The sequence below is a fragment of the Coregonus clupeaformis genome, chromosome 37 (assembly GCF_020615455.1).
Source record: "Coregonus clupeaformis isolate EN_2021a chromosome 37, ASM2061545v1, whole genome shotgun sequence".
In the NCBI taxonomy this organism is placed as follows: domain Eukaryota; kingdom Metazoa; phylum Chordata; class Actinopteri; order Salmoniformes; family Salmonidae; genus Coregonus; species Coregonus clupeaformis.
Genome location: NC_059228.1, coordinates 31,045,495 through 31,073,391, shown reverse-complemented (window position 1 = coordinate 31,073,391; position 27,897 = coordinate 31,045,495). Strand labels below are relative to the sequence as shown.

Below are 27,897 nucleotides of genomic sequence, written 5' to 3'. Positions count from 1 at the left end.
CCACTCCAGCCGACGCTTGGCATTATGCATGGTGAACCTAGGCTTGTGTGCGACGTTGCTTCAGAGGCAGTTTGGAACTCGGTAGTGAGTGTTGCAAACCGAGGACAGATGATTTGTATGCGACTATGCGTTTCAGCACTCTGCGATCCCGTTCTGTGAGCTTGTGTGGTCTACCACTTCGCGGCTGAGTCGTTGTTGCTTCTAGATGTTTCCACTTCACAATAACAGCAGTTACAGTTGACCGGGCAGCTCTTGGGCAGACATTTGACGAACTGACTTGTTGGACAGGTGGCCACGTTGAATGTCCTATGACGGTGCCACGTTGAATGTCACTGAGCTCCTTCCAGTAAGGCCATTCACTGCTAATGTTTGTCTATGGAGATTGCATGGCTGTGTGCTCGATTTTATAAACCTGTCAGCAACGGGTGTGGCTGAAATATCCGAATCCACTAATTTGAAGGGGTGTCCAAATACTTTTGTATATATACAGTGAGGGGAAAAAGGTATTTGGATCCCTGGGCTGATTTTAGATCGTTTGCCCACTGGACAAAGAAATGATCAGTCTATCATTTTAATGGTAGGTTTATTTGAACAGTGAGAGACAGAATAACAATAGAAAATCCAGAAAACGCATGTAAAAAAATGTTATAAATTGATTTGCATTTTAATGAGGGAAATAAGTATTTGACCCCTCTCAATCAGAAAGATTTCGTTTCAGGTGTCTTTTATACCGGTAACGAGCTGAGATTAGGAGCACACGCTTAAAGGGAGTGCTCCTAATCTCAGCTTGTTACCTGTATAAAAGACACCTGCCACAGAAGCAATCAATCAATCAGATTCCAAACTCTCCACCATGGCCAAGACCAAAGAGCACTCCAAGGATGTCAGGGATAAGATTGTAGACCTACACAAGGCTGGAATGGGCTACAAGACCATCGCCAAGCAGCTTGGTGAGAAGGTGATACGTTTGTGCGATTATTTGCAAATGGAAGAAACACAAAATAACTGTCAGTCTCCCTCGGCCTGGGGCTCCATGCAAGATCTCACCTCTTGGAGTTGCAATGGTCATGAGAACGGTGAGGAATCAGCCCAGAACTACACCGGAGGACCTTGTCAATGATCTCAAAGCAGCTGGGACCATAGTCACCAAGAAAACAATTGGTAACACACTACGCCGTGAAGGACTGAATTCCTGCAGTGCCCGCAAGGTCCCCCTGCTCAAGAAAGCACATATACAGGGCCGTCTGAAGTTTGCCAATGAACATCTGAATGATTCAGAGGAGAACTGGGAGTGTTGTGGTCAGATGAGACCAAATTGAGCTCTTTGGCATCAACTCAACTCGCTGTGTTTGGAGGAGGAGGAATGCTGCCTATGACCCCAAGAACACCAACCCACCGTCAAACATGGAGGTGGAAACATTATGCTTTTGGGGTGTTTTCCTGCTAAGGGGACAGGACAACTTCACCGCATCAAAGGGACGATGGACGGGGCCATGTACCGTCAAATCTTGGGTGAGAACCTCCTTCCCTCACAGGGCATTGAAAATGGGTCGTGGATAGGTATTCCAGCATGACAATGACCCAAAACACACGGCCAAGGCAACAAAGGAGTGGCTCAAGAAGAAGCACATTAAGATCCTGGAGTGGCCTAGCCAGTCTCAAGACCTTAATCCCATAAGGAGAAATCTGTGGAGAGGAGCTGAAGGTTCGAGTTGCCAAACGTCAGCCTCAAAACCTTAATGACTTGGAGAAGATCTGCAAAGAGGAGTGGGACAAAATCCCTCCTGAGATGTGTGCAAACCTGGTGGCCAACTACAAGAAACATCTGACCTCTGTGATTGCCAACAAGGGTTTTGCCACCAAGTACTAAGTCATGTTTTGCAGAGGGGTCAAATACTTATTTCCCTCATTAAAATGCAAATCAATTGATAACATTTTTGACATGCGTTTTTCTGGATTTTGTTATTGTTATTCTGTCTCTCACTGTTCAAATAAACCTACCATTAAAATTATAGACTGATCATGTCTTTGTCAGTGGGCAAACGTACAAAATCAGCAGGGGATCAAATATGTTTTTCCCTCACTGTAGTGTAGATCCCTCAGATAGCCATCTCCAGCTCAGCCTGTTTGTCACAACTGCATTACTACACACAACAGTTCTGTTGTGTGTAGGGGACTCAGGCTAGGGAAATGTTTGAAAGGGGGTTTGAACTTGTTGGGCTGCTGTGTCACTTTAGGAACTACCTTACGATTGTAGCTCACTCAGATGACCTGGTGAAAGCCAGCAGACAACACAACCTATCCCATGTGCTTACAGTAGTACAGTCTACAGCACATTGACAAAGCAACAAAACAAAAACGTCTTAATAAAAGAACATACAGCAAGAGTATTCACATGAGGGGTTAACTTGACTTTTAGATAAGTTGCATGTTGAGAGTACAGACCCTGGCATTTACTATAAATCATAATGTACTGAACATAAAAACAGGGGGTGGGTTGTGATCAGATGAGTGGTGTAGAGCCATCACTGATAGGGGAGTTAGAGGGAAGTCAGTTAACCCTGCTGGACACTCTCCAGTGGCCCCTTAGTTACAGACCCTACATCTGCATTGCCATTGGCTGGCCTGGTACTGGAACCATGGGAACTGGTCCTAAGGACAGGTAAGAAGGGGCTGGTCTCGGAGGTGATGACGATGCTGGTGATCCGTCCAATCATTCCTCTAGTTATGGTGCTTCTGACGAATCACCTGCCCTATCGAAGTCAAACAGAAGGTGAGATGAGAAACAGCGAACATAAAATGCTAAATTGTTGATTTTCTCACCCAATTATCTAGCTATGCAACATTGCAATTTAAGACAAAGATTGGATTTTTGGTTTTACATTATTTTCCCAAAAGACAGTCTTGTATACTTCAAAGCCATCTAGACGAGGGATGGTCAACTTTAATGGGGTTGGGGCAACAAACAATGGGGGGCCATGTGGCTCGTGGGTCTGCATACCCACATCCATACCCACACGTAGTCAGAACCGCCTTAGCCTTTGGGGCCTAAGCAAATTCTGTTTGGATTTATTAACAACAAAAAGGTAAGATGTGTTTTTAATTCTGGTGCCGCTCTGCACACACAAACTTGTTAGTTAGCTAGCTAGCTAACGTAAGCTCTGGTCCAACATTAGCCAACTCTCGGAAGTTCAAAGACATTCAAAGTTCCTCGTAGGTACGATTCTGTGGGCCTAATTTAGATAATGCATGTCATCACAAAATGCCCAGCGCTTCAAGGATCCTCCCTCCACCCTCTCTCGCTTCTCCCCACCCGCAAAACTCAGCCACATCTCGCCCCTACACTTGTCTGTCCATCACGCATAAACAATGATAACTTGTTCCGCTCCACTGAAGCTGTTCTAGCTGCACTGATTGGTGAAGTAATTAAATATTGAGCTTAATGTAAAAACATAAAGTGATTTCAGAGGTTTAAAAACTTTTTTGGGGTTCGAACCGGTTCAGAACTTTTTATTTTGCTAGTCAGAACAGTGGAACGGACCCAACTAAATAATGGTTCTGTTCAGAACGAAACGATCAGAAAATAATTTTGGTTCCTACACCTGGCCGGCCGTTAGACTAATTTACCAATCTAAAACATTTTAGCTGACATGGGCTAATTGAGAACGCATTCACATCAGTCAACACTAAACACACTGAGGCTATGATGGAAATAAAAATATGTTAAATCATCTTTGGCTAAGGCAGAGACTATAGAGCGAATTTGGCCCGCGGGTGATTTAATATATATATTTTTTTATTTTATTTTATTGTTGGACATAAAAGACTGTAAAAACACCAGCAACTCAGCTCCAAATGATTTTCATTTTGGAAATATATATATACAGCTCTGGAAAAAATTAAGAGACCACTGCAAAAATTTACGTTTCTCTGGTTTACTATTTATAGGTACAGTGGGGAGAACAAGTATTTGATTTATGCCGATTTTTGCAGGTTTTCCCTACTTACAAAGCATGTAGAGGTCTGTAATTTTAATCATAGGTACACTTCAACTGTGAGAGACGGAATCTAAAACAAAAATCCTGAAAATCACATTGTATGACTTTTAAGTAATTAATTTGCATTTATTGCATGACATAAGTATTTGATCACCTACCAACCAGTAAGAATTCGGCTCTACAGACCTGTTAGTTTTTCTTTAAGAAGCCCTCTGTTCTCCACTCATTACCTATATTAACTGCACCTGTTTGAACTCGTTACCTGTATAAAAGACACCTGTCCACACACTCAATCAAACAGACTCCAACCTCTCCACAATGGCCAAGACCAGAGAGCTGTGTAAGGACATCAGGGATAAAATTGTAGACCTGCACAAGAATGGGATGGGCTACAGGACAATAGGCAAGCAGCTTGGTGAGAAGGCAACAACTGTTGGCGTAATTATTAGAAAATGGAAGAAGTTCAAGATGACGGTCAATCACCCTCGGGTCTGGGGCTCCATAAGATCTCACCTCGTGGGGCATCAATGATCATGAGGAAGGTGAGGGATCAGCCCAGAACTACACGGCAGGACCTGGTCAATGACCTGAAGAGAGCTGGGACCACAGTCTCAAAGAAAACCATTAGTAACACACTCGCCGTCATGGATTAAAATCCCAGCGCACGCAAGGTCCCTTGCTCAAGCCAGCGCATGTCCAGGCCCGGTCTGAAGTTTTCCAATGACCATCTCCAGGATGATCCAGAGGAGGAATGGGAGAAGGTCATGTGGTCTGATGAGACAAAAATATAGCTTTTGGTCTAAACTCCACTCGCCGTGTTTGGAGGAAGAAGAAGGATGAGTACAACCCCAAGAACACCATCCCAACCGTGAAGCAGGAGGTGGAAACATCATTCTTTGGGGATGCTTTTCTGCAAGGAGACAGGACTACTGCACCGTTTGAGGGGAAGATGGATGGGGCGATGTCGCGAGATCTTGGCCAACAACCTCCTTCCTCAGTAAGAGCATTGAAGATGGGTCGTGGCTGGGTCTTCCAGCATGACAACGACCCAAAACACACAGCCAGGGCAGTACCAAGGAGTGGCTCGGTAAGAAGCATCTCAAGGTCCTGAGTGGCCTAGCCAGTCTCCAGACCTGAACCCAATAGAAAATCTTTTGTAGGAGCTGAAAGTCCGTGTGCCCAGCACAGCCCTGCCAAACCCTGAAGGATCTGGAGAGGGTCTGTATGGAGGAGGGAAGCAAAATCCCTGCTGCAGTGTGTGCAAACCTGGTCAAGACCTACAGGAAACGATGAGTCTCTGTAATTGCAAACAAAAGGTTTCTATACCAAATATTAAGTTCTGCTTTTCTGATGTATCAAATACTTACAGTGGGGAAAAAAGTATTTAGTCAGCCACCAATTGTGCAAGTTCTCCCACTTAAAAAAGATGAGGGCCTGTAATTTTCATCATAGGTACACGTCAACTATGACAGACAAAATGAGGAAAAAATCCAGAAAATCACATTGTAGGATTTTAATGAATTTATTGGCAAATTATGGTGGAAAATAGTATTTGGTCACCACAAACAAGCAAGATTTCTGGCTCTCACAGACCTGTAACTTCTTCTTTAAGAGGCTCCTCTGTCCTCCACTCATTACCTGTATTAATGGCACCTGTTTGAACTTGTTATCAGTATAAAAGACACCTGTCCACAACCTCAAACAGTCACACTCAAACTCCACTATGGCCAAGAGCAAAGAGCTGTCAAAGGACACTCAGAAACAAAATTGTAGACCTGCACCAGGCTGGGAAGACTGAATCTGCAACAGGTAAGCAGCTTTGGTTTAAAGAAATCAACTGTGGGAGCAATTATTAGAAATGGAAGACATACAAGACCACTGATAATCTCCCTCGATCTGGGGCTCCACGCGAAGATCTCACCTCGTGGATCAAAATGATCATAAGAACGGTGAGCAAAAATCCCAGAACCACACGGAGGGACCTAGTGAATGACCTGCAGAGAGCTGGGACCAAAGTAACAAAGCCTACCATCAGTAACACACTACGCCGCCAGGGACTCAAATCCTGCAGTGCAAGACGTCCCCCTGCTTAAGCCAGTACATGTCCAGGCCCGTCTGAAGTTTGCCAGAGTGCATTTGGATGATCCAGAAGAGGATTGGGAGAATGTCATATGGTCAGATGAAACCAAAATAGAACTTTTGGTAAAAACTCAACTCGTCGTGTTTGGAGGACAAAGAATGCTGAGTTGCATCCAAAGAACACCATACCTACTGTGAAGCATGGGGGTGGGAAACATCATGCTTTGGGGGCTGTTTTTTCTGCAAAGGGACCAGGACGACTGATCTGTGTAAAGGAGAGAATGAATGGGGCCATATATCGTGAGATTTTGAGTGAAAACCTCCTTCCATCAGCAAGGGCATTGAAGATGAAACGTGGCTGGGTCTTCAGCATGACAATGATCCCAAACACACCGCCCGGGCAACTAAGGAGTGGCTTCGTAAGAAGCATTTCAAGGTCCTGGAGTGGCCTAGCCAGTCTCCAGATCTCAACCCCATAGAAAATCTTTGGAGGGAGTTGAAAGTCCAGGTTGCTCAGCGACAGCCTCAAACATCACTGCTCTAGAGGAGATCTGTATGGAGGAATGGGCCAAAATAACAGCAACAGTGTGTGAGAACCTTGTGAAGACTTACAGAAAACGTTTGACCTGTGTCATTGCCAACAAAGGGTATATAACAAAGTATTGAGAAACTTTTGTTATTGACCAAATACTTATTTTCCACCATAATTTGCAATAAATTAATTAAAAAAAAATACCACAATGTGATTTTCTGGATTTTTTTTTCTAATTTTGTCTGTCATAGTTGACGTGTACCTATGATGAAAATTACAGGCCTCTCCCATCTTTTTAAGTGTGAGAACTTACACATTTGGTGGCTGACTAAATACTTTTTTTCCCCACTGTATGTCGTGCAATAAAAAGCCAATTAATTACTTAAAAATCATACAATGTGATTTTCTGGATTTTTGTTTTAGATTCTGTCTCTCACAGTTGAAGTGTATCTATGATAAGAATTACAGACCTCTACATGCTTTGTAAGTAGGAAAACCTGCAAAAGCGGCAGTGTATCAAATACTTGTTCTCCCCACTGTATGTGTTTGGGTGAAATTAACATTTTTGTTTTATTCTATAAACTACTGACAACATTTATCCCAAATTCCAAATAAAAATATTGTCATTTAGAGCATTTATTTGCAGAAAATGAAAACTGGGTCAAAATAACAAAAAAGATGCAGTGTTGTTAGACCTTCGAATAATGCAAATAAAATAAGTTCATGTTCATTTTTAAACAACATAATACTAATGTTTTAACTTAGGAAGAGTTCAGAAATCAATATTTGGTGGAATAACCTGATTTTCAATCACAGCTTTCATGCGTCTTGGAATGCTCTCCACCAGTCTTTCACATTGATGTTGGGGTGACTTTATGCCACTCCTGGCACAAAAATTCAAGCAGCTCGGCTTTGTTTGATGGCTTGTGACCATCCATCTTCCTCTTGATCACATTCCAGAGAATTTTCAATGGGGTTCAGGTCTGGAGATTGGGCTGGCGCATGACAGGGTCTTGATCTGGTGGTCCTCCATCCACACCTTGATTGACCTGGCTGTGTGGCATGGCGCATTGTCCTGCTGGAAAAACCAATCCTCAGAGTTGGGGAACAATGTCAGAGCAAAAGGAAGCAAGTTTTCTTCCAGGACAACCTTGTACGTGGCTTGATTCATGCGTCCTTCACAAAGAGAAATCTGCCCGATTCCAGCCTTGCTGAAGGACCCCCAGATCATCACCGATCCTCCACCAAATTTCACAGTGGGTGCAGACACTGTGGCTTGTAGGCCTCTCCAGGTCTCCGTCTAACCATTAGACGACCAGGTGTTGGGCAAAGCTGAACATTGGACTCATCAGAGAAGATGACCTTACTCCAGTCCTCTACGGTCCAATCCTTATGGTCTTTTGCAAACCTCAGCCTGGCTCTTCTTTGCTTCTCATTGATGAAGGGGCTTTTTTCTAGCTTTGCACGACTTCAGCCCTGCCCTAGGAGCCTGTTTCGAGCCGCCTCGCCGTGCACTTCACCTCAGCTGCCGTTTGCCATTCTTTTTTGTAGGTCACTTGATGTCATCCTACAGTTGTTGAGTAATATTTGAATAAGTTGGCGGTCATCTCGGTCAGTAGAGAGTCGTTTTCGCCCTCTGCCGGTCTGTAGCTTTGTTGTCCCCAATGTCTGCTGCTTTTGACCTTGTTCTTATGAACCGCGTCTTTGAAATCTCTTAAGGATGGAAGAAACCTGACGCTCACTGTATCCTCTGCCAGTAAAGCCAGAATTGAAACCTTCTTTTCCTCACTCAAAACTTTCCTTTTCAACTCTTTTGGCATGGTCAATTGTTATTTTTTGATTAATACTACTTTTGAGGTACTATTAGCACTGTTTTTGCCATCCAGCTGGTCCTATTGCAAGAGGATAGTGATTACCACAGCAGTGGTTTTTATACTTTCCCTCGTTAAATAAGATTTGGTTCAGGTGATCACCTAATCAGTACCTAATTCAGTAGAATGAGGTGTGCCTGTGTTGGAATTCAACAGACACTGGAATGGAATGGCTGTCATACATGTAGAGATGCTGATTTAAGAAACATTTGCAGTGGTCTCTTAATTTTATCCAGACCTGTGCCGGAAGAAGATGGCTGCCGTTTTACAGCCCTCTAACCAATTGTACTACTATGTGTGTTTTTCCGCGTTATTTGTAATTTATTTTGTACATAATGTTTCTGCCATCGTCTCTTATAACCAAAGAGAGCTTCTGGATATCAGGACAGCGATTACTCACCTCGCGTTGGACGAATACTTTTTCTTCAACGAGGCGTTCGCGAAGGATATTCTACAGACTCCCGACAAGGCCCAGATCCCCGTCATTCGCGTGAGGAAGAGACGGAGATATCGTGGAGCAGATCCGGGTGCCTTGTAAGATCCGACGGCGAACGAGTAAACTGCCTCTCCCATCAATCCTATTAGCCAATGTTCAATCTTTTGAGAATAAAATTGACGATTTAAGATTACGGTTATCCTACCAACGGGACATTAAAAACTGTAATATCTTATGTTTTACTAGTCGTGGCTGAACGACAACAATGACAACATTCAGCTAGCAGGCTATACGCTACATCGGCAGGACAGAACGGCAAACTCCGGTAAGACAAGGGTGGCGGTCTCTGTATATTTGTAAACAACAGCTGGTGCACAAAAATCAAATACTAAGGAAGTCTCGAGGTTTTGCTCGCCTGAGGTAGAGTATCTTATGATAAGCTGTAGACCACACTATTTACCAAGAGAGTTTTCATCTATATTTTTCATAGCTGTCTATTTACCACCACAAACCAATGCTGGCATTAAGATTGCACTGAATGAGTTGTACAAGGCCATTGATCAACAGGAAAACGCTCATCCAGATGCAGCGCTCCTAGTAGCCGGGGACTTTAATGCAGGGAAACTTAAATCCGTTCTACCTCATTTCTACCAGCATGTTAAATGTGCAACCAGAGGGGAAAAAACTCTAGACCTCCTTTACTCCACACACAGAGACGCATACAAAGCTCTCCCTCGCCCTCCATTTGGCAAATCTGACCATAACTCTATCCTCCTGATTCCTGCTTATAAGCAAAAACTGAAGCAGGAAGCACCAGTGATTCGGCTAATAAAAAAGTGGTCAGATGACGCAGATGCTAAGCTACAGGACTGTTTTGCTAGCACAGACTGGAACATGTTCCGGGGATTCTTCAGACAGCATTGAGGAGTACACCACATCAGTCACTGGCTTCATCAATAAGTGCATCGATGATGTCGTCCCCACAGTGACCGTACGTACATACCCCAAACCAGAAGCCATGGATTACAGGAAACATCCGCACTGAGCTAAAGGGTAGAGCTGCCGCTTTCAAGGAACGGGACTCTAACCCGGGACGCTTATAAGAAATCCCGCTATGACCTCCGACGAACCATCAAACAGGCAAAGAGTCAATACAGGTCTAAGATTGAATCATACTACACTGGCTCTGACGCTCGCCGGATGTGGCAGGGCTTGAAAACTATTACAGACTACAAGGGAAGCACAGCCGCGAGCTGCCCAGTGACACAAGCCTACCAGACGAGCTAAACCACTTCTAGCCGCCGAGGCAAGCAACACTGAAGCATGCATGAGAGCACCAGCTGTTCCGGACGACTATGTGATCACGCTCTCCGTAGCCGATGTGAGTAAGACTTTTAAGCAGGTCAACATTCACAAGGCCGCAGGGCCAGACGGATTACCAGGACGTGTACTCCGAGCATGTGCTGACCAACTGGCAAGTGTCTTCACTGACATTTTCAACATGTCCCTGACTGAGTCTGTAATACCAACATGTTTCAAGCAGACCACCATAGTCCCCGTGCCCAAGAACTCTAAGATAACCTGCCTAAATGACTACCGACCCGTAGCACTGACGTCTGTAGCCATGAAGTGCTTTGAAAGACTGGTCATGGCTCACATCAACAGCATAATCCCAGAAACCCTAGACCCACTCCAATTTGCATACCGCCCCAACAGATCCACAGATGATGCAATCTCTATCGCACTCCACACTGCCCTTTCCCACCTGGACAAGAGGAACACCTACGTGAGAATGCTATTCATTGACTACAGCTCAGCATTCAACACCATAGTGCCCTCTAAGCTCATCACTAAGCTAAGGATCCTGGGACTAAACACCTCCCTCTGCAACTGGATCCTGGACTTCCTGACGGGCCGCCCCAGGTGGTAAGGGTAGGTAACAACACATCTGCCACACTGATCCTCAACAGGGGGCCCCTCAGGGGTGCGTGCTCAGTCCCCCTCCTGTACTCTCTGTTCACCCATGACTGCAGGCTAGGCAGCGACTCCAACACCATCATTAAGTTTGCCGACGACACAACAGTGGTAGGCCTGATCACCGACAACGATGAGACAGCCTATAGGGGAGGAGGTCAGAGATCTGGCCGTGTGGTGCCAGGACAACAACCTCTCCCTCAACGTGACCAAGACAAAGGAGATGATTGTGGACTACAGGAAAAAAAAAGAGGACTGAGCACGCCCCCATTCTCATCGACGGGCTGTAGTGGAACAGGTTGAGAGCTTCAAGTTCCTTGGTGTCCACATCACCAACGAACTATCATGGTCCAAACACACCAAGACAGTCGTGAAGAGGGCACGACAAAGCCTCTTCCCCCTCAGGAGACTAAAAAGATTTGGCATGGGTCCTCAGATCCTCAAAAAATTCTACAGCTGCACCATCGAGAGCATCCTGACTGGTTGCATCACCGCCTGGTATGGCAACTGCTTGGCCTCTGACCGCAAGGCACTACAGAGGGTAGTGCGTCGGCCCAGTACATCACTGGGGCAAAGCTCCCTGCCATCCAGGACCTCTATACCAGGCGGTGTCAGAGGAAGGCCCTCAAAATTGTCAAAGACTCCAGCCACCCTAGTCATAGACTGTTCTCTCTGCTACCGCACGGCAAGCGGTACCGGAGTGCCAAGTCTAGGTCCAAAAGACTTCTCAACAGCTTCTACCCCCAAGCCATAAGACTCCTGAACAGCTAATCATGGCTACCCGGACTATTTGCACTGCCCCCCACCCCATCCTTTTTACGCTGCTGCTACTCTGTTAAGTATTTATGCATAGTCACTTTAACTCTACCCACATGTACATATTACCTCAACTACCTCAACTTTTCGGTGCCCCCGCACATTGACAATGCAACGGTACCCCCCTGTATATATAGCCTCCCTACTGTCACTTTATTTTACTGTATATATAGCCTCCTACTGTCACTTTATTTTACTTCTGCTCTTTTTTCTCAACACTTTTTTGTTGTTGTTTTATTCTTACTTTTTGTTTAAAATAAATGCACTGTTGGTTAAGGGCTGTAAGTAAGCATTTCACTGTAATGTCTGCACCTGTTGTATTCGGCGCATGTGACCAATAAAATTTGATTTGATTTTATTTGTGTGTGTGTATATTATGTGTGTGTGTATATATATATATATATATATATATATATATATATATATATTTTTTGTATATGTGATTGTATACAATTGTAAGCAAGGTTTTAAATTATTATGTTTTAGTAAAATGTTATATCTGTTTGGGCTTCTTGCAGTCAATTTGCAATCTTCAAATTATTTGTAATTATGTTCCGGCCCCCTGACCATCCGCTCAAGAAAATCTGCCCGCGGCTGAATCTAGTTGATGATCCCTGCTATAGAGTCTTCTCCATATGGGAGACTGGGAGCCATATTACGTACTTATGGGCTCAAGAGGGTAGAAAACAGGGAAAACATGTGTTATATTTCAGACTGAGCAAAGGTTAAATAGGGCACCAGTGCTGCTTTGATTTTTATTGGAAGAAGGTAATGGCAAGCCACACTAGTCGATACAGCAACAAGCGGAATTAACTGACACTCATTATGGGTACTTACAGCTGGAAGGAAGCCGTGGTCACTGTGGCCCACGCCTGTCATGGAGATGTTGTCCACATCGTAAGAGCTCTGGAAGATACAAAATACATGATGTAGAGGTTGTTTCCTGCTATTATAATAAGTGACGAACTGTGAGTCACTTCAATGTGACACTCAATTAAATTCCAGTCACACAAAACACATTTGTTGGGTCACGTAAGTAAAGACGTTCTAATAATTGTAGGGATTCCTTATATTAAGAGGCAACACATAACAATTAAGCCTTCATTAATGATTTGATCTTGAATGGGCGGATATTGATAACAATCAGGCTTGAAAAGTCAGTGTTACAGTCCATTGTGAGGCTACACAACCCTTGCACAGTCTTCACATTTTGCTGCTTTAAAATATAATCTAAATTAAATTGATTCAATTTGATTTTTTCCCTACGGATCTACACAACCTACTCCACATTTTCAAAGTGAAAGAAAATTATAGAACATTTCCTAATTAATAAAAAATTAAGATGTCTTCACACCCCAGAGTTAATACTTGGTGGAAGCATTTTTGGCAGCCATTACAGCTGTGAATCATTTTGAATAAGATTCTACAAACTTGGTACAAGTCTTACGGCAACATATACTGTATCCATTGCTCAAGCTCAGTAAATTTGGTTTGGAATCCTTGATGGACAGCAATATTCAAACCATGTCTCTGATTTTCAAGCAATTCTACAGTGCATTCGGAAAGTATACAGACCCCTTGACTTTTTCCACATTTTGTTACGTTACAGCCTTATTCTAAAATTGATTGAATAAAAAAATTTCCTCATCAATCTACACACAATACCCCATAATGACAAAGCGAAAACAGGTTTTTAGAAATAAAAAACAGAAATACCTTATTTATATAAGTATTCAGACCCTTTGCTCAGGTGCATCCAGTTTCCATTGGTCATCCTTAAGATGTTTCTACAACTGGATTGGAGTCCACCTGTGGTAAATTCAATTGATTGGACAGGTCCCACAGTTGACAGTGCATGTCAGAGCAATAACCAAGCTATGAGGTCGAAGGAATTGTCCATAGAGCTCCGAGACAGGATTGTGTCGAGGCACAGGTCTGGGGAAGGGTACCAAAACATTTCTGCAGCATTGAAGGTCCCCAAGAACACAGTGGCCTCCATCATTCTTAAATGGAAGAAGTTTGGACCACCAAGACTCTTCCTAGAGCTGGCCGCCCGGGCCAAACTGAGCAATCGGGGGAGAAAGGCCTTGGTCAGGGAGATGACCAAGAACCCGATGGTCACTCTGAATGAGCTCCAGAGATCCTCTGTGGAGATGGGAGAACCTTCCAGAAGGACAAACATCTCTGCAGCACTCCACCAATCAGGCCTTTATGGTAGAATGGCCAGACGGAAGCCACTCCTCAGTAAAAGGCACATGACAGCCCGCTTGGAGTTTGCCAAAAGGCACCTAAAGGACGCTGACCATGAGAAACAAGATCCTCTGGTCTGATGAAACCAAGATTGAACTCTTTGGCCTGAATGCCAAGCGTTACGTCTGGAGGAAACCTGGCATCATTTCTACGGTGAAGCATGGTGGTGGCAGCATCATGCTGTGGGGATGTTTTTCAGTGGCAGGGACAGGGAGACTAGTCAGGATTGAGGGAAAGATGAACGGAGCAAAGTACAGAGAGATCCTTGATGAAAACCTGCTCCAGAGCGCTCAGGACCTCAGACTGGGGCGAAGGTTCACCTTCCAACAGGACAAAGACCCTAAGCACACAGTCAAGATAACGCAGGAGTGGCTTCGGGACAAGTCTCTGAATGTCATTGAGTGGCCCAGCCAGAGCCCGGACTTGAACCCGATCGAACATCTCTGGAGAGACCTGAAAATAGCTGTGCAGCAACACTCCCCATCCAACCTGACAGAGCTTGAGAGGATCTGCAGAGAAGAATGGGAGAAACTCCTCATACAGGTGTGCCAAGCATGTAGCGTCATACCCAAGTAGACTCGAGGCTGTAATCGCTGCCAAAGGTGCTTCAACAAAGTACTGAGTAAAGGGTCTGAATACTTATGTAAATGTCATATTTCCATGTTTAATTTTTAATACATTTGCTATAGAAAAAACAAAAAACGTTTTGCTTTGTCATTATGGGGTATTGTGTGTAGAATAAGGCTGTAATGTAACAATGTGGAATAAGTCAAGGGGTCTGAATACTTTCAGAATGCACTGTATATCTATGATCCAAATGACCAGTTATAAATAACCCAAGTACCAGAACTACTACTGCTCGTTAGCACTTGGTGCCCATAGTCTCTTGACAAATTTACGGTACTATCAGGCATGCTATCCTATCTGACCCAAATATTGACCTAGAATCTATAGGAGGTCCACTTAGGTCACTGTTCTCATTTAACTAACGCTTTGGGTGGTCAAACCACTGAATACTGTTATACTGTGGCTCCAACCCAGATGAAAGCCAGCTAAAGTTTATTCTACTTTTCAGAGTGAGTGAACAAGGGCAAATACACTAAAGGGGGACATTTAATTAACAGTGAAAACTAACCTCTATCAATAAAGATTATAATTGCATCACAATATGTTGTAAAGAGATTTAAGACACAAAATGCAACTTTTCTTTGTCATGAACCCTGATAACACCCATCAGCTATCTCTATATACCCGCTTTACAGAAATATGTCTGCTGACCCCTATGCGATTGCTCATACATTTTTAAAAGAGATTCTTATCCTCCGATACAGATTGCCTCTACAAGTACTGTGCTCCATACCACAGTTAGTAAAACACTGCCTTAGCAGGTGACATCACATTTTAAATAATAACACTGAAAGACACCATAAAGATGAACACACGTTTCAAACATGTCATAATTCGATTAGACATCTATGGTACTGCAAAGCCCTCCTAAAGCTTCCTCCCTGGAGTGACCCTGCTCTGCCGTGGATTCATCTTACCATCCTGTCTGTAACGAGGTGCCAGATTAGTTTAGGAGCCATGCGATTGGCTGACACAAATCCAGGGGTGCTTTCCAGGCCAAAAGTTGGTTTAATAGATTTGTTGCGGATTACACAGAAGAATCCTTTATGATGGAAATGTGTACTTAGTTCTTGCCTAATTCTCCTACGAGTCTTATTGCATTACAGTACAGCAAGTGTGTTACTGTATGATTAGGTGCTTCTCAGGTAGAGCCACTGAATGTTAGGTACCATTGGTGGCATTAATGTGTATTGATGTTGGGAGATGAGCACATAAGTGCAAGTGAGAAAAATGTTTTACCCGATGTTGACTTACTTACTGACCTTTACTGTGTTAGACATGTGTTAGACACGCATTCACACTGTTCTGCCTCTAGAGCCCAAAATATCCTCCACACATTCAGTACATTGTCACATGTGGAAGGGGACAGGGAACAGGCTTGACCTGACCTTGCCTTGATGTGTTAGTTACCTTCTCAAAGATGCCAGAGTCGTGGCCCTTCATCTTGGACTTGGAGCTGGAGCTGGAGGGCTTGAAGTGTGGGAGCTCGGCTGTGTCCTTATTGATATCACAGGACACCTGGCGGCTAGCCGGCCAGGAGCCCATACTGGAGAGGTCAGCCTCAGTATCTATCCAGCCCTGGGGGGGAAGGAACCATTACATAAACGTCAGACAGACAGTCAAGCAGACAGACAGAAACAGACACACACACCCAGGTACATGCACATGCACGCAGGCACACACACACACCCATCTCATGATTTTATATCAGGACATATTTATCCATACCGATTCGCTGTCGGAGGCGGAGGAGAGGCGGGACTTGACAGTGCTGGTGCGGTGTAAGCGGTCGCCGATGTCGGAGGTCTGGCTGGTGACAGTGGATCGTCGGGTGGACATGAAGCTGTGATTGGTGAATCGCAGGTCGCGTCTACGTACACACAGCAAAAACCCCAGGCACGGGATGTACTTGGCTATGGCCATCCTGAAGACCGAGAGTGCAGGGGGCAAACTTAGGAGATGTAGGTCCAGAGGCCAACTGATATATTTCCTCCAGCATCAGACAGAAAGGCAATGTACTACAGTACTAAGCTACACCATAGGCAGTCTGATGGGACAGAACATGGCAGGGACTTGGCCTGATGTATCATGTCAGAGGAAACAATCTAGGTGCCCTATACAGTTTATTAACCCTTGGCATCCTTCCTGTGTGGTGAGAATAAAATAATGTCCAGTTGAGTTAACATCCAGGTTAATGAGTGATTGTAGAGAGGAAAGTTTAGTCTGATCTAGTGTTGCACGGTGTATCAAAACAATGGTACTTTTTAGATACTATAACATGAAAAACAGTCCAGTATTATAATTTGTTACTTTCGGATCTTCTATCAAATGTGTCTCATGTTTGGAAATCAACTTAATGTATTGAACTTGTTCGAAAATGTATTAAGTTTATGGTCTTGCTTTAAATGACGTTCAGCTTATAAAGGCTTCATAATGCCTTCATAAGCACTACATAAATGTGTTAAAGTATCTATAACCGTATGTCATGCTTTATAAAGGGTTCATAAATGTGGCAAAAATGTGTGACATAACCTACTATGTCGAATATGATATAAACGTGCTTTATAAAGGGTGACATGTTGGGTCGAAGGATTGGAATACGCTCTAAAGTGAAGTCATGTTAGTCACATTACACCTAATCTCGTTCCAAGACACTTCCGGCCAAATGTGCTGAAGGTCTGGTGGACCAACGCATCAAACTTGGCCTTCATTAGTTAGGGTTAGGTTTAAAGTCAGTAAGGTCCCTCTTATAGAATTATATGGTCACTCCCACCAAGGCCAACTTTGAATGGTTGATATACTAGGCTTCTATGTGCTGTGTGTGCAATAGCCAGGTGGATGTCATTACACCACAAAACCCTTGCCTTGATGAAAGCCCCCAACCTAGGGAAATTTTAAGTGGTTTTCTTTTGGAACCAAGTTACATGTTCCTCAGTACACAAACACGCACACAACAAAAACGAGCCATAACATGTGGTGTTGGGATCATCAGATCTTTGACACATTCACCCACTCCCCCGCTGAAAGATCAGCCACAAAATGTTGGCTCCATTGCCCTGGTCTCCAGCATGGGAACAGAAGAGGATACCTGGTGCGGTGGTCTCAGGTTGGACTACTCCAAATCATCTTGGCTCCATCAACCCATTTTAAATACTTCTCACACCCTACAGTAACCTGTGGATCATGAGAGAACCTTCATAAATTAGCAGAACGTTAATAACCTATTTATTGGCACTTTATGTCGTTTCCTGTAATACTTATTTTGAAGTGAGACACCTTCGGTCATTCATAACACATCCATAAAGACGATATGGCATGATGCTGGACTTAATTTAAAGTCAGGCACCTTTGGTCATTCATAACACATACATAAAGGCTTAATGACGTAAAAATAAATGTATTAACACTTAAGGAATTATCACTAACAGCTAAAACAAATAAACATTAAAGAAATGTTTAAACCATACATTTCCTTTTATTTTTATAACAATAAAAAAACATTCAGTTTCAAAAAGTCCAGCAATGCAATTACATTGAACATTACACAGGGCTGTGAATAGTGTAGCTTGTCCCTGAGCTGGCAGACGAATGGTTCTTGCCTCTCTGCCTGCTGGAGGTACTGCATGTTGGTTCCAACCTTAAAAGTAACAACAAAGAAAGTTAGCAGGTCTGTTAGGAAATGCCTTTGTCACACCATCTGGATAAGGGCATTTCTGTGCTGTGCCAGAAACTCTAAATGGGGAGATGGGAAAACTCCATTCAATTCGTATTATTATATTCCTCTTTCATTTACAAATCTCATGACGTGACTATGAGATGTGGATGTATCTAAGGGGATTTTTGTTTAGCTGAGCCTGCTAGCTAGCAACATTTCGGCTAGCTAGCAATTGCTGTGAAGTCACCGAAATAATTTAAAATAACGACTGAGGTAGCTACAGAATGTAATCTACAAACTAATTTAAATTACAATAAATAAAGGTTAACTTACTTATTTTTCATTGTCCGGTTGGCACAACAATTGGGCATTTGATCTGCCAACTCATCACATGATCAGCGTCTCGTCAGCAACACTAAAAAAGTACTTCTGGGTCATGGAATTTCGAAAATGTTCAAACATTAACAATGATTCATATTTGAATTCAAATTGGGTTTAAAACATCGTCCAAGGGCATATAAATGCCACCAATGCGAATCACTGTATATGGAATGCATATTGGCTTATAGAGCAAAAACTATTCAGGGTGCCGCAGTAAAAGGATTGTAGGGATTATTCAATAGGGTCTGTAGAATGTATATATGGTGTCATTTCATGGGGCTCTGAATAATATGGAGTGTTGCTGGCCTTTTACTCCACCCATTCCATTAGCGGCCACAATGCGAATTGAAGTTTCTTAGATTTTTCACAGACCTCGAAAGTAATCCCCGATGTGGTTTAAGCATTGTTGTGAACACAGAAAATCAAATGTTGTTGTTTCTCTATTAAAATAGTGTGGGGAAAAATTGTGGAAAACCTGAAAAAATTGGTGAAATCCGGAACCTGGAAAAACAAAACTGGGAAAATAGAATTTTGGATAGTAGGCAAAAAATGTTAACAGATTTTAAAAGGCCTCACAAAGGTTTTTTGTTGTGCATGACTGCACTTTAGAGTGTGAGTCATCCTGCAGCACAGCATTTTGGGGAAAGTTGAGGTCAGGTCCAATATTGACTATGCACCCAAGAGGGAAAGAAGTTGGGCCATCCTAGAAATGTTTTAGAGTAATATATACAATTTAGTAGACACTTTTATCCAAAGTGACTTACAGCGATGCATGAATAAATGTTTACATATGGGTGGTCCCGGGAATCAAACCCACTATCCTGGCATTGCAATGACAGGGTTATAAATGCTTTGTGAAGCCTCAATTTAATATGATTTATAAGGCTTTTATTAAGCGGTGCTTATGCCACCCTTTATAAAGCACAGGTTTATGTCATATTTGACATAGTGGGTTATGTCACATTTGACATTGGTGGTTATGTCACACAGTTATGCCACATTTATGAACCCTTTATAAAGTGTAAAGGAAATTTTCTTTGTGCATTTTCCACTACAAAAGCATGACATTTATAGATTATGTTTATGCAGACTTTATGAAGGCTGCATGAAGCCTTTATAAGCTGCACGTCATTTAAAGCGGGACCAAGTTGGGTCATAAGACATGACCAGAATGCATCAGTGATTCGTATTCCCTTGCAACTTTCTGAAGTCTATGTGTGCGGTGTGCATATGTCTACCATTTTGTGTAGCCGTTAGCGATGCTAATGATAACCTTCAGGTAAGTCTTCAGAAACCTATTCAATATTAAAGTTATAGGTAGAGTCCTTGGTTGCTACATCCATTTTTGGACTGATAAATTAATGTTATATACCCAAAATGTAAACAAACACTATATAGCCTCAAAATATGATTAAAAGTATAATTTTGATATAATGGATGGTCAGTCCTTGCATCCATAGCTCTGTCTGTGAATTTGAGAGTGGTTAAATTTCTCCAGGCTCATCCCACAACTTTTTCCCAAAACAGACCCACTGGCAAAAATCTGGTTGAATCAATGTTGTTTCCACGTCATTTCAACGAAAACATTATATGTGATGATGTTGAATCAACATGGAAAACTGATTGGATTTGCAAAAAGTCATCAAAGTAAGGGAATGTAAAAAAAAAAAATTTCACCCAACTTTTAACCTACAGTAAATCCAATGACATGGTGAAAATGTTTCACGTTGAATTCACGTGAGTTGACAACTCAACCAAATGTAAATCAAAACTAGACGTTGAAATGACGTCTGTGTCCAGTGGGGAGGCGGGTGAATGCTTTGTTATTGTTTCAACTGCAGATTCTAGCCAAGTACAAAGTAACCTATGCCTACTGGGCAGAATCATGATTATTTGCATCAATCCAGTGTGTGTTTATTTTGCAACCTCCAACACGTGCGCTACAGAAACACTGCTAACCAAACAACAGTGCTAGCTAGGTGCGTGAGCACTTTGAATTAAAGGGTAACTACACTCAAATATCAACATTTCTTAGATTTTTCCCAGACCTCAAAAGTGATCTCCTGATGTAAGAATTGTTTGGAACTAACAACATCCAATTGTGTAATTTTTTTTTTTTGTGATTTTGAGAGCGAAAAACTGGAAGATATCTGTTCTCTCCTCTATCTTTTTTTGCTGTGGTATCGTTTTGGTATCGAGTATCGTGATACTAAACCTGGTATCGGTATCAAAGTTAAAAAAAAAATCTGGTATCGTGACAACACTAGTCTGATCGCTAGCTGACAGGGGCTATACACTTCCTGTCTCTCAGATTTGATCGATTCTTATGGGATGAAATGGTTCACTTGGCTAGTATCACATTAGTGAAATTAAAACCAACAACAGAAAAGCCCTTTGACTTTGTTGCTCAACGGAATTCCCAAATGGGGTTGGGTTGCGTAAGCAGATTTGACCCATAATGCAACAATAGAAACCATCATCTTTCATTTTTGTGGCAGCAAGACTACAGTACCTGTACTTGGGGTGGGTGATGGCATAGATGATGGGGTTGTGAATGGCTGAAGCCTTGGCGATCACAGCAGGCACTGAGTTCATGTAGGGAGTCAGAAAATCTGCATACCTACAGGAGACATGAAGAGGACAGAGAGAGAAGGCTGTTTAGGCTTTAAGGTAGAATTATACCATACATAAAGTACCTAAATGGTCAAGGTTTGAATGTTGTGGCTGCAGCAATGCCGTGTTTGTATAGAAAGAATAGAAGTGGGTGTGTATTGTGTCTATATAGGGTAGTACAGTGCCTTGCAAAAGTATTCATCCCACTTGGCGTTTTTCCTATTTTGTTGCATTACAACCTGTAATTTAAATGGATTTTTATTTGGATTTCATGTAATGGACAAACACAAAATAGTCCAAATTGGTGAAGTGAAATGAAAAAAAGAACTTGTTTCAAAAAATTCAAAAAAATAAATAACGGAAAAGTGGTGCGTGCATATGTATTGACCCCCTTTGCTATGAAGCCCCTAAATAAGATCTGGTGCAACCGATTACCTTCAGAAGTCACATAATTAGTTATATAAAGTCCACCTGTGTGCAATCTAAGTGTCACATGATCTCAGTATATATACACCTGTTCTGAAAGGCCCCAGAGTCTGCAACACCACTAAGCAAGGGGCACCATCAAGCAAGTGGCACCATGAAGACCAAGGAGCTCTCCAAACAGGTCAGGACAAAGTTGTAGAGAAGTACAGATCAGGGTTGGGTTATAAAAAAATATCTGAAACTTTGAACATCCCACAGAGCACCATTAAATCCATTATTACAAAATGGAAAGAATATGGCACCACAACAAACCTGCCAAGAGAGGGCCGCCCACCAAAACTCACGGACCAGGCAAGGAGGGCATTAATCAGAGAGGCAACAAAGAGACCAAAGATAACCCTGAAGGAGCTGCAAAGCTCCACAGCAGAGATTGGAGTATCTGTCCATAGGACCCCTTTAAGACGTACACTCCACAGAGCTGGGCTTTACGGAAGAGTGGCCAGAAAAAAAGCCATTGCTTAATGAAAAAAATAAGCAAACACGTTTTGGTGTTCGCCAAAAGGCATGTGGGAGACTCCCCAAACATATGGAAGAAGGTACTCTGGTCAGATGAGACTAAAATTGAACTTTTTGGCCATCAAGGAAAACGCCATGTCTGGCGCAAACCCAACACCTCAAATCACCCAGAGAACAACCTCCCCACAGTGAAGCATGGTGGTGGCAGCATCATGCTGTGGGGATGTTTTTCATCAGCAGGGACTGGGAAACTGGTCAGAATTGAAGGAATGATGGATGGCGCTAAATACAGGGAAATTCTTGAAGGAAACCTGTTTCAGTCTTCCAGAGACTTGAGTTGGGGGTGATAGTTATGCACGCTCAAGTTTTCTGTTTTTTTGTCTTATTTCTTGTTTGTTTCACAATAACAAATATTTTGCATCTTCAAAGTGGTAGGCATGTTGTGTAAATCAAATGATACAAACCCCCCAAAAAATCCATTTTAATTCCAGGTTGTAAGGCAACTGTCATGCGTCAGTGTGTAGCGGTAGGACGGAGTCAGGTGCAGGACACAGAACTTGTCACAAGTAAATAAACATATCTTCCACGCAGGGAAGAAAATACCGACCCACATGTCAATGACAACAAAACAACGAACAATCACGCACAACACCCTGAGGGAACCAGAGGGTAAAATAGGGAAACAAATTATCGTAATTGGAATCAGGTGTGTACAATATAGACAAAACAAGTAGAACACAGAAACATAGATCGGTGGCAGCTAGTACTCCGGTGACGACGAACGCCGAAGCCTGCCCAAGCAAGGAGGAGGAGCAGCCTCGGCTGAATTCGTGACAGCAACAAAATAGGAAAAATGCCAAGGGGGGTGAATACTTTCGCAAGCCACTGTATATCGAAAGCACTCACCCTGCAAATGCGGTCAGGGCCACAGCGGAGTAGGGGCACCAAGAGATGACGTAGAGGAGGATGACAATAAGAGCGATCTTAGCCATCTTCCACTCATTCTTCAGCCGATGGAAACTCTTAATGGAGTCTCTGGTGCTCCCAGTGCCATTGATCTTGGTTACAGCCCTATGACACACACACACAGAAAAAAAAGTTTAATTCAAGAAATTAGAAACGCTTCAGAGAATCCAATTGCAGTAACTTACCACACACTTACAATTTAATTAAATGTAATTTAATTTGACACTTCCAGTGACATCTCTAGAGCAGCTCTCTGGTATCCAATCCACTCACTTGTTAGTTGTACGTATGGCTCTGAAGATGAAGAAGTAGCAGTACATGATGACGATGAGGGGGATGAAGAAGACAAAGGTGAAGAGCAGCATGGTGTAGGCACGCACTGACGGGGTGAAGGTCACATAGTCCCATGTACAGGAGGTCAACAGACCCTCTGGAACATAGGCGCCTAGGGGAGGGAGAGAGGGAGGGATAGGGGGGAGGGAGAGGAGGGAGGGATAGGGGGAGGGAGAGAGGGAGGGATAGGGGGGAGGGAGAGATGGGGGAGGGGGGAGGGAGGGATAGGGGGAGGGATGGGGGGAGGGAGAGAGGGAGGGATAGGGGGAGGGAGAGAGGGAGGGATGATGGGGGGAGGGAGGGGGGATGGATGGGGGGGGGAGAGGGAGGGATAGGGGGAGGGAGAGAGGGAGGGATAGGGGGGAGGGAGAGAGGGAGGGATGGGGGGAGGGAGAGAGGGAGGGATAGGGGGGAGGGAGGGGGAGGGAGAGGAAAGGGGAAGGAGAGACAAGGGGATAGAGAAACGGAATAGAAAGGGGGAAAGTGCAAAATATAAGGGGCGAGACAATGTCCTTTCTTCTTCAACACCACTTCAAAGTCACCTACAAGTTGTTCGTCATCCATCATCCATTGAAGCCCTGTTATGGTAAAACAATCAGTCAAAGTGCCAGGAAAGCTAAGGACACACATCAATAGGAAGACACAGGAAAACCAAAGCTTGGCTCAAGGGAGCACTCCTGATGAACTAAATGCTCTGGACGATCAAAGCCTCAAAGTGTATAACGGCGCAGTTTTGTTTTGCTTTCATGTTCTTAATGTTATTTCCCCAGAGGGCATGAAATGATGCGGTAATCTGCGGAGACGGGGCAGAGATGGAGACAGACGCCCTCTGGTTGTCAGATAGGACATGCGTGTTGCGAAACCATGTCTGGGGTGGCACGCCTGCATGCAGACCCCAGCCACAGACACCCTCCACATTGTCTGAGTTAGTGTGTCACCCCAAGGTCCTTTCCGGCATATCACCCATTAGCGTGCTGGACAGAATCGTGCTGGATCAATTTGTTATTTGCCAGAGATTCACACAGTCATGAGGTGTGAGTAATTCTGAGTACGGTATACTGTAAGGCCAGGCCCATGTGAGGCTTATGAGGGGCCCATTCCAGCCAGTTCGCCCACTAGTTTCATTTAATTTCTTATCACTGAAAGATCTCAGGCAGCTCAGAACACCTGATCCAATGCCTAAATCCTCATTCTTAAACTAAGCTACTGCATACTGGAGTTCAAAGAGAAAACACCGAGCCAGGGGGAGCACTGTTCTCGCTGTCTTTCTATCTTGCTGTATTTTTAGCTCTTTCTAACACATGCATATACTGACACAACCACGACTCTTCCATACAGTGTGTACAGCCCTGGCATTCTACAATCTCATCCCAAATCTGGCTCATGACCCAGGATTATGCTCTGTGTGGGTCTCATAGCATCTGTGTGTGTGGGCGTGTGTATGTGTGTGATGTTCATGCATGTGTGGACTTACTCCAGCCGAAGAAAGGGGGCAGGCTCCATCCCAGTGAGTAGACCCAGGCAGCCATGAGGATGAGCAGGGCTCGTTTCTTGGACAGCACCCCAATGGAAGCCAATGGACGCGTGATCACAAAGTAGCGGTCCACTGCTATCACCATCAGAGTGATCATAGAGCAGATCCCAAATAGAGCCCCGCAGAATGCATACAGCTCACAGCCTAGAAGACACAGAGACAGAGAGAGTACTGTTAATTACTGAGAGAAAAGAAACAGAGTGGGTGAGAAAGAAAGAGAAGGTGAAAGAGAGGGAGAAAGAGATATGTCGGTTGGTGTGTTGTAATGCCCCCTGTGGGTGATAGTCACTCCATAGCCTGGACAATGATCAGCAGCGAACCAGGTCAATCAGAGGGACAGCCTGCAGAGAGAGTGGGCATAGCAGGGGGTAAAACTGACTGACCCCATCTCAGATTCACACCTAACACTCTAACCCTGATGTGACACCCATCCACCTCCACTCTGCAGAGAGCTGAACATTATACCTCAACCAAAACCTCAGTCTCGCAAAATACAGATATTGTGCAACATACTGTATGTATATATGTAATGATAGACCACCAGGGGTCATGCCTTGCCTGGGGTAATACCTTGTGTTAGCGTGGTATGGCAGTAGCCTAAGGCTGTTACACACCCTCAGTGGTGGGTGATGCCAGGAAAGATTTGACGACTGAGTACTTACCAGAGTAAAAAGGGTTTACCAATGGCAGAACTTGGAATACACAGTACAGCTCCAGTTCTGGCCATTTCAACTGAGCAAAAATATCTAAAGATATGAATACTCTTGAATATATCAATGAAGAAGCAGATTTGGCACAATGATTTCTAATATCAAGCTTGAGACATCTTTAATCACCTAAATTGCAGGTATTGAGTTGTACACGAGTGCTGCCCACCAGGACACAGGAAATACACTTGAACACAATTTCCAGTTTATTTTTTTTGTTCAGTGAATTTGGACGACAACAATATGGTAGGAGGGCATGTGGGGGTTGGGGTTGTCACGGATATATGATCTGAAGATCGCTATGACTTATAAAAATGGATTAGGTTCAATATAAGTCCTCATGATGTCAAAAGGTCTGTATTTCAATCTCAGTCCTCATGATGTCAAAAGGTCTGTATTTCAATAAGCCAAAACTATCTTCCATGCTCATAAACAAAAATCTAGATATTCTAACACTTGGTGCTGTTTATAATACAGAATGAGAAGGATAAGGAGAGTCAAGCAGCTGTGCCAGTTAACAAAGACTTCTTCTTTCTCCCACAGCTATTGTGCACTCTTAGAAAAAAAGGTGCTATCTAGAACCTAGAAGGGTTCTTCAGCTGTCCCCATAGGAGAACCCTTTTTGGTACCAGGTAGAAGGCTTTTGGGTTGCACGTAGAACCCTTTCCACAGAGGGTTCTACATGGAACCCAAAAGGGTTCTCCTATCTGAAACCAAAAAGGGTTCTCCTATGGGGACAGCTGAAGAACCCTTTTGGAACCCTTTTTTCTAAGAGTGTAGTGATGTTGTGTGAGATGTTTGCAGAAATAAGTAGCCTTTTTCTGTATCTCTAGGCAACATTTCATTGAGAGTTTTCCATTCATATGTTCTTTAATTCCATGACTATGGTAATAAATAAACCACTTCTTCGCTTTCTCTCTTCTCATAGACTTCTCCCTCTTTCCATCCCTTTTCTGTTCAACGTATTAACCTTGTAAGACACAAGCTCTGCTCAGAGCTCAGTCTGGGTCAATTCCTTCATTCCATCTCCTTCCAGTCAATTATAGGAAACGGACGCAATTCAAAGACTGAATTTGTCCACACAATTATATGCTATTTTCTATGTTTTTTTGGTTTCAAGTCATTGATTGATTTTTATTTTTATTTTTTATTTTTATTTTTTTGGGGGGGTCTGAGTGGAAAATATTGACCTCAGACGTGTTCGGAGACGGGTGTGGAGTACCTTTCTCTCCGAAGATCCATCTCTTGTGCATGGAGGTGGTGAAGAAGATGGGTGCCTGTGTGAGGCACATCAGGAAGTCTGTGATGGCCAGGTTAATGATGAACATGTTGGCTGGAGTCCTCAGTGACCTGCTCCTGTAGAACACAACACATACAGCACAGGGAAACCCAAGATTTTGTATTCTGATTCAATTTAGTACACACACATAAACACCACCATAATTCTGTAACATTCCCCCTAATGTTAGGTCAGTGTGATCAAATGGTTATTGTACTGTAATTGCATAGTTCCTATTGTTCTGGTGAAGGATTTATTATTGTTGACAACTATTTAGCTATGGAAAGAGTTTGTGCCATCAATTTGTCCAACATGTACCACTTATATCTGATTGTGTGCATTGAAAGTAAAGCACGGCAGAGACGCTAGTTACAGTACATCATGTTTGTGCTCAGGAGGGAGGATAAATACCCTGATCTCTTGACTCTCAATGCTGATCAACAGAGACACTGATAAACAACTGAGACTACAGAGCCACATATGACAGATGGAGGGATAGTGAATCAGTGATGAGATAAACCTAAGCATTAACTGTGCAAGAAACTCCAACAGAATTTTAATTGATCAGATGACCTGCTCTTCTAAAGTGGAGAGAGGGAGAGTATAGTTACAATACCATAGGGAGCAACTGTCCCTTACCTGCTGAAGGCATAGATAACCAGGAAGTTGCCCACCATGCCGGTGATGCCGATAGCCAGGATGACGGCCCCTATAGTGTAATGGGCGTGGTCAGGTACGTCCACAGTGGGGAAGGGGTGACGAGGGGTCTCCTGCACCATGGCCATCTACAGGTCAACCAAAATAACTGCATTTAAACAGGAGCCTGTGCAACAGCCTCAGTTGGCATTACTAAATCGTGATAAATTAACCATATCCACGTATTAATGTATGAAGAGAAATTAAT

General features: G+C 43.4%; 1 protein-coding gene across 1 annotated transcript in view; it reads right to left on the bottom strand.

Moving 5' to 3' along the window:
- Positions 1 to 2,555: 2,555 nt before the first annotated feature.
- LOC121553565 (melanopsin-A-like) overlaps positions 2,556 to 27,897 on the bottom strand; it is an 87,422-nt gene continuing 62,080 nt past the window's right edge. Inside the window, exons 2-10 of the mRNA XM_045211447.1 lie at positions 27,633 to 27,778; positions 26,937 to 27,070; positions 24,948 to 25,151; positions 23,414 to 23,585; positions 23,081 to 23,245; positions 21,132 to 21,239; positions 16,312 to 16,507; positions 15,977 to 16,161; positions 2,556 to 2,736 (exon numbers count right to left, since the gene is read on the bottom strand). Coding sequence (XP_045067382.1) covers positions 2,556 to 2,736; positions 15,977 to 16,161; positions 16,312 to 16,507; positions 21,132 to 21,239; positions 23,081 to 23,245; positions 23,414 to 23,585; positions 24,948 to 25,151; positions 26,937 to 27,070; positions 27,633 to 27,778 — 1,491 coding nt within the window. The remainder of the gene's footprint in view (positions 2,737 to 15,976; positions 16,162 to 16,311; positions 16,508 to 21,131; positions 21,240 to 23,080; positions 23,246 to 23,413; positions 23,586 to 24,947; positions 25,152 to 26,936; positions 27,071 to 27,632; positions 27,779 to 27,897) is intronic.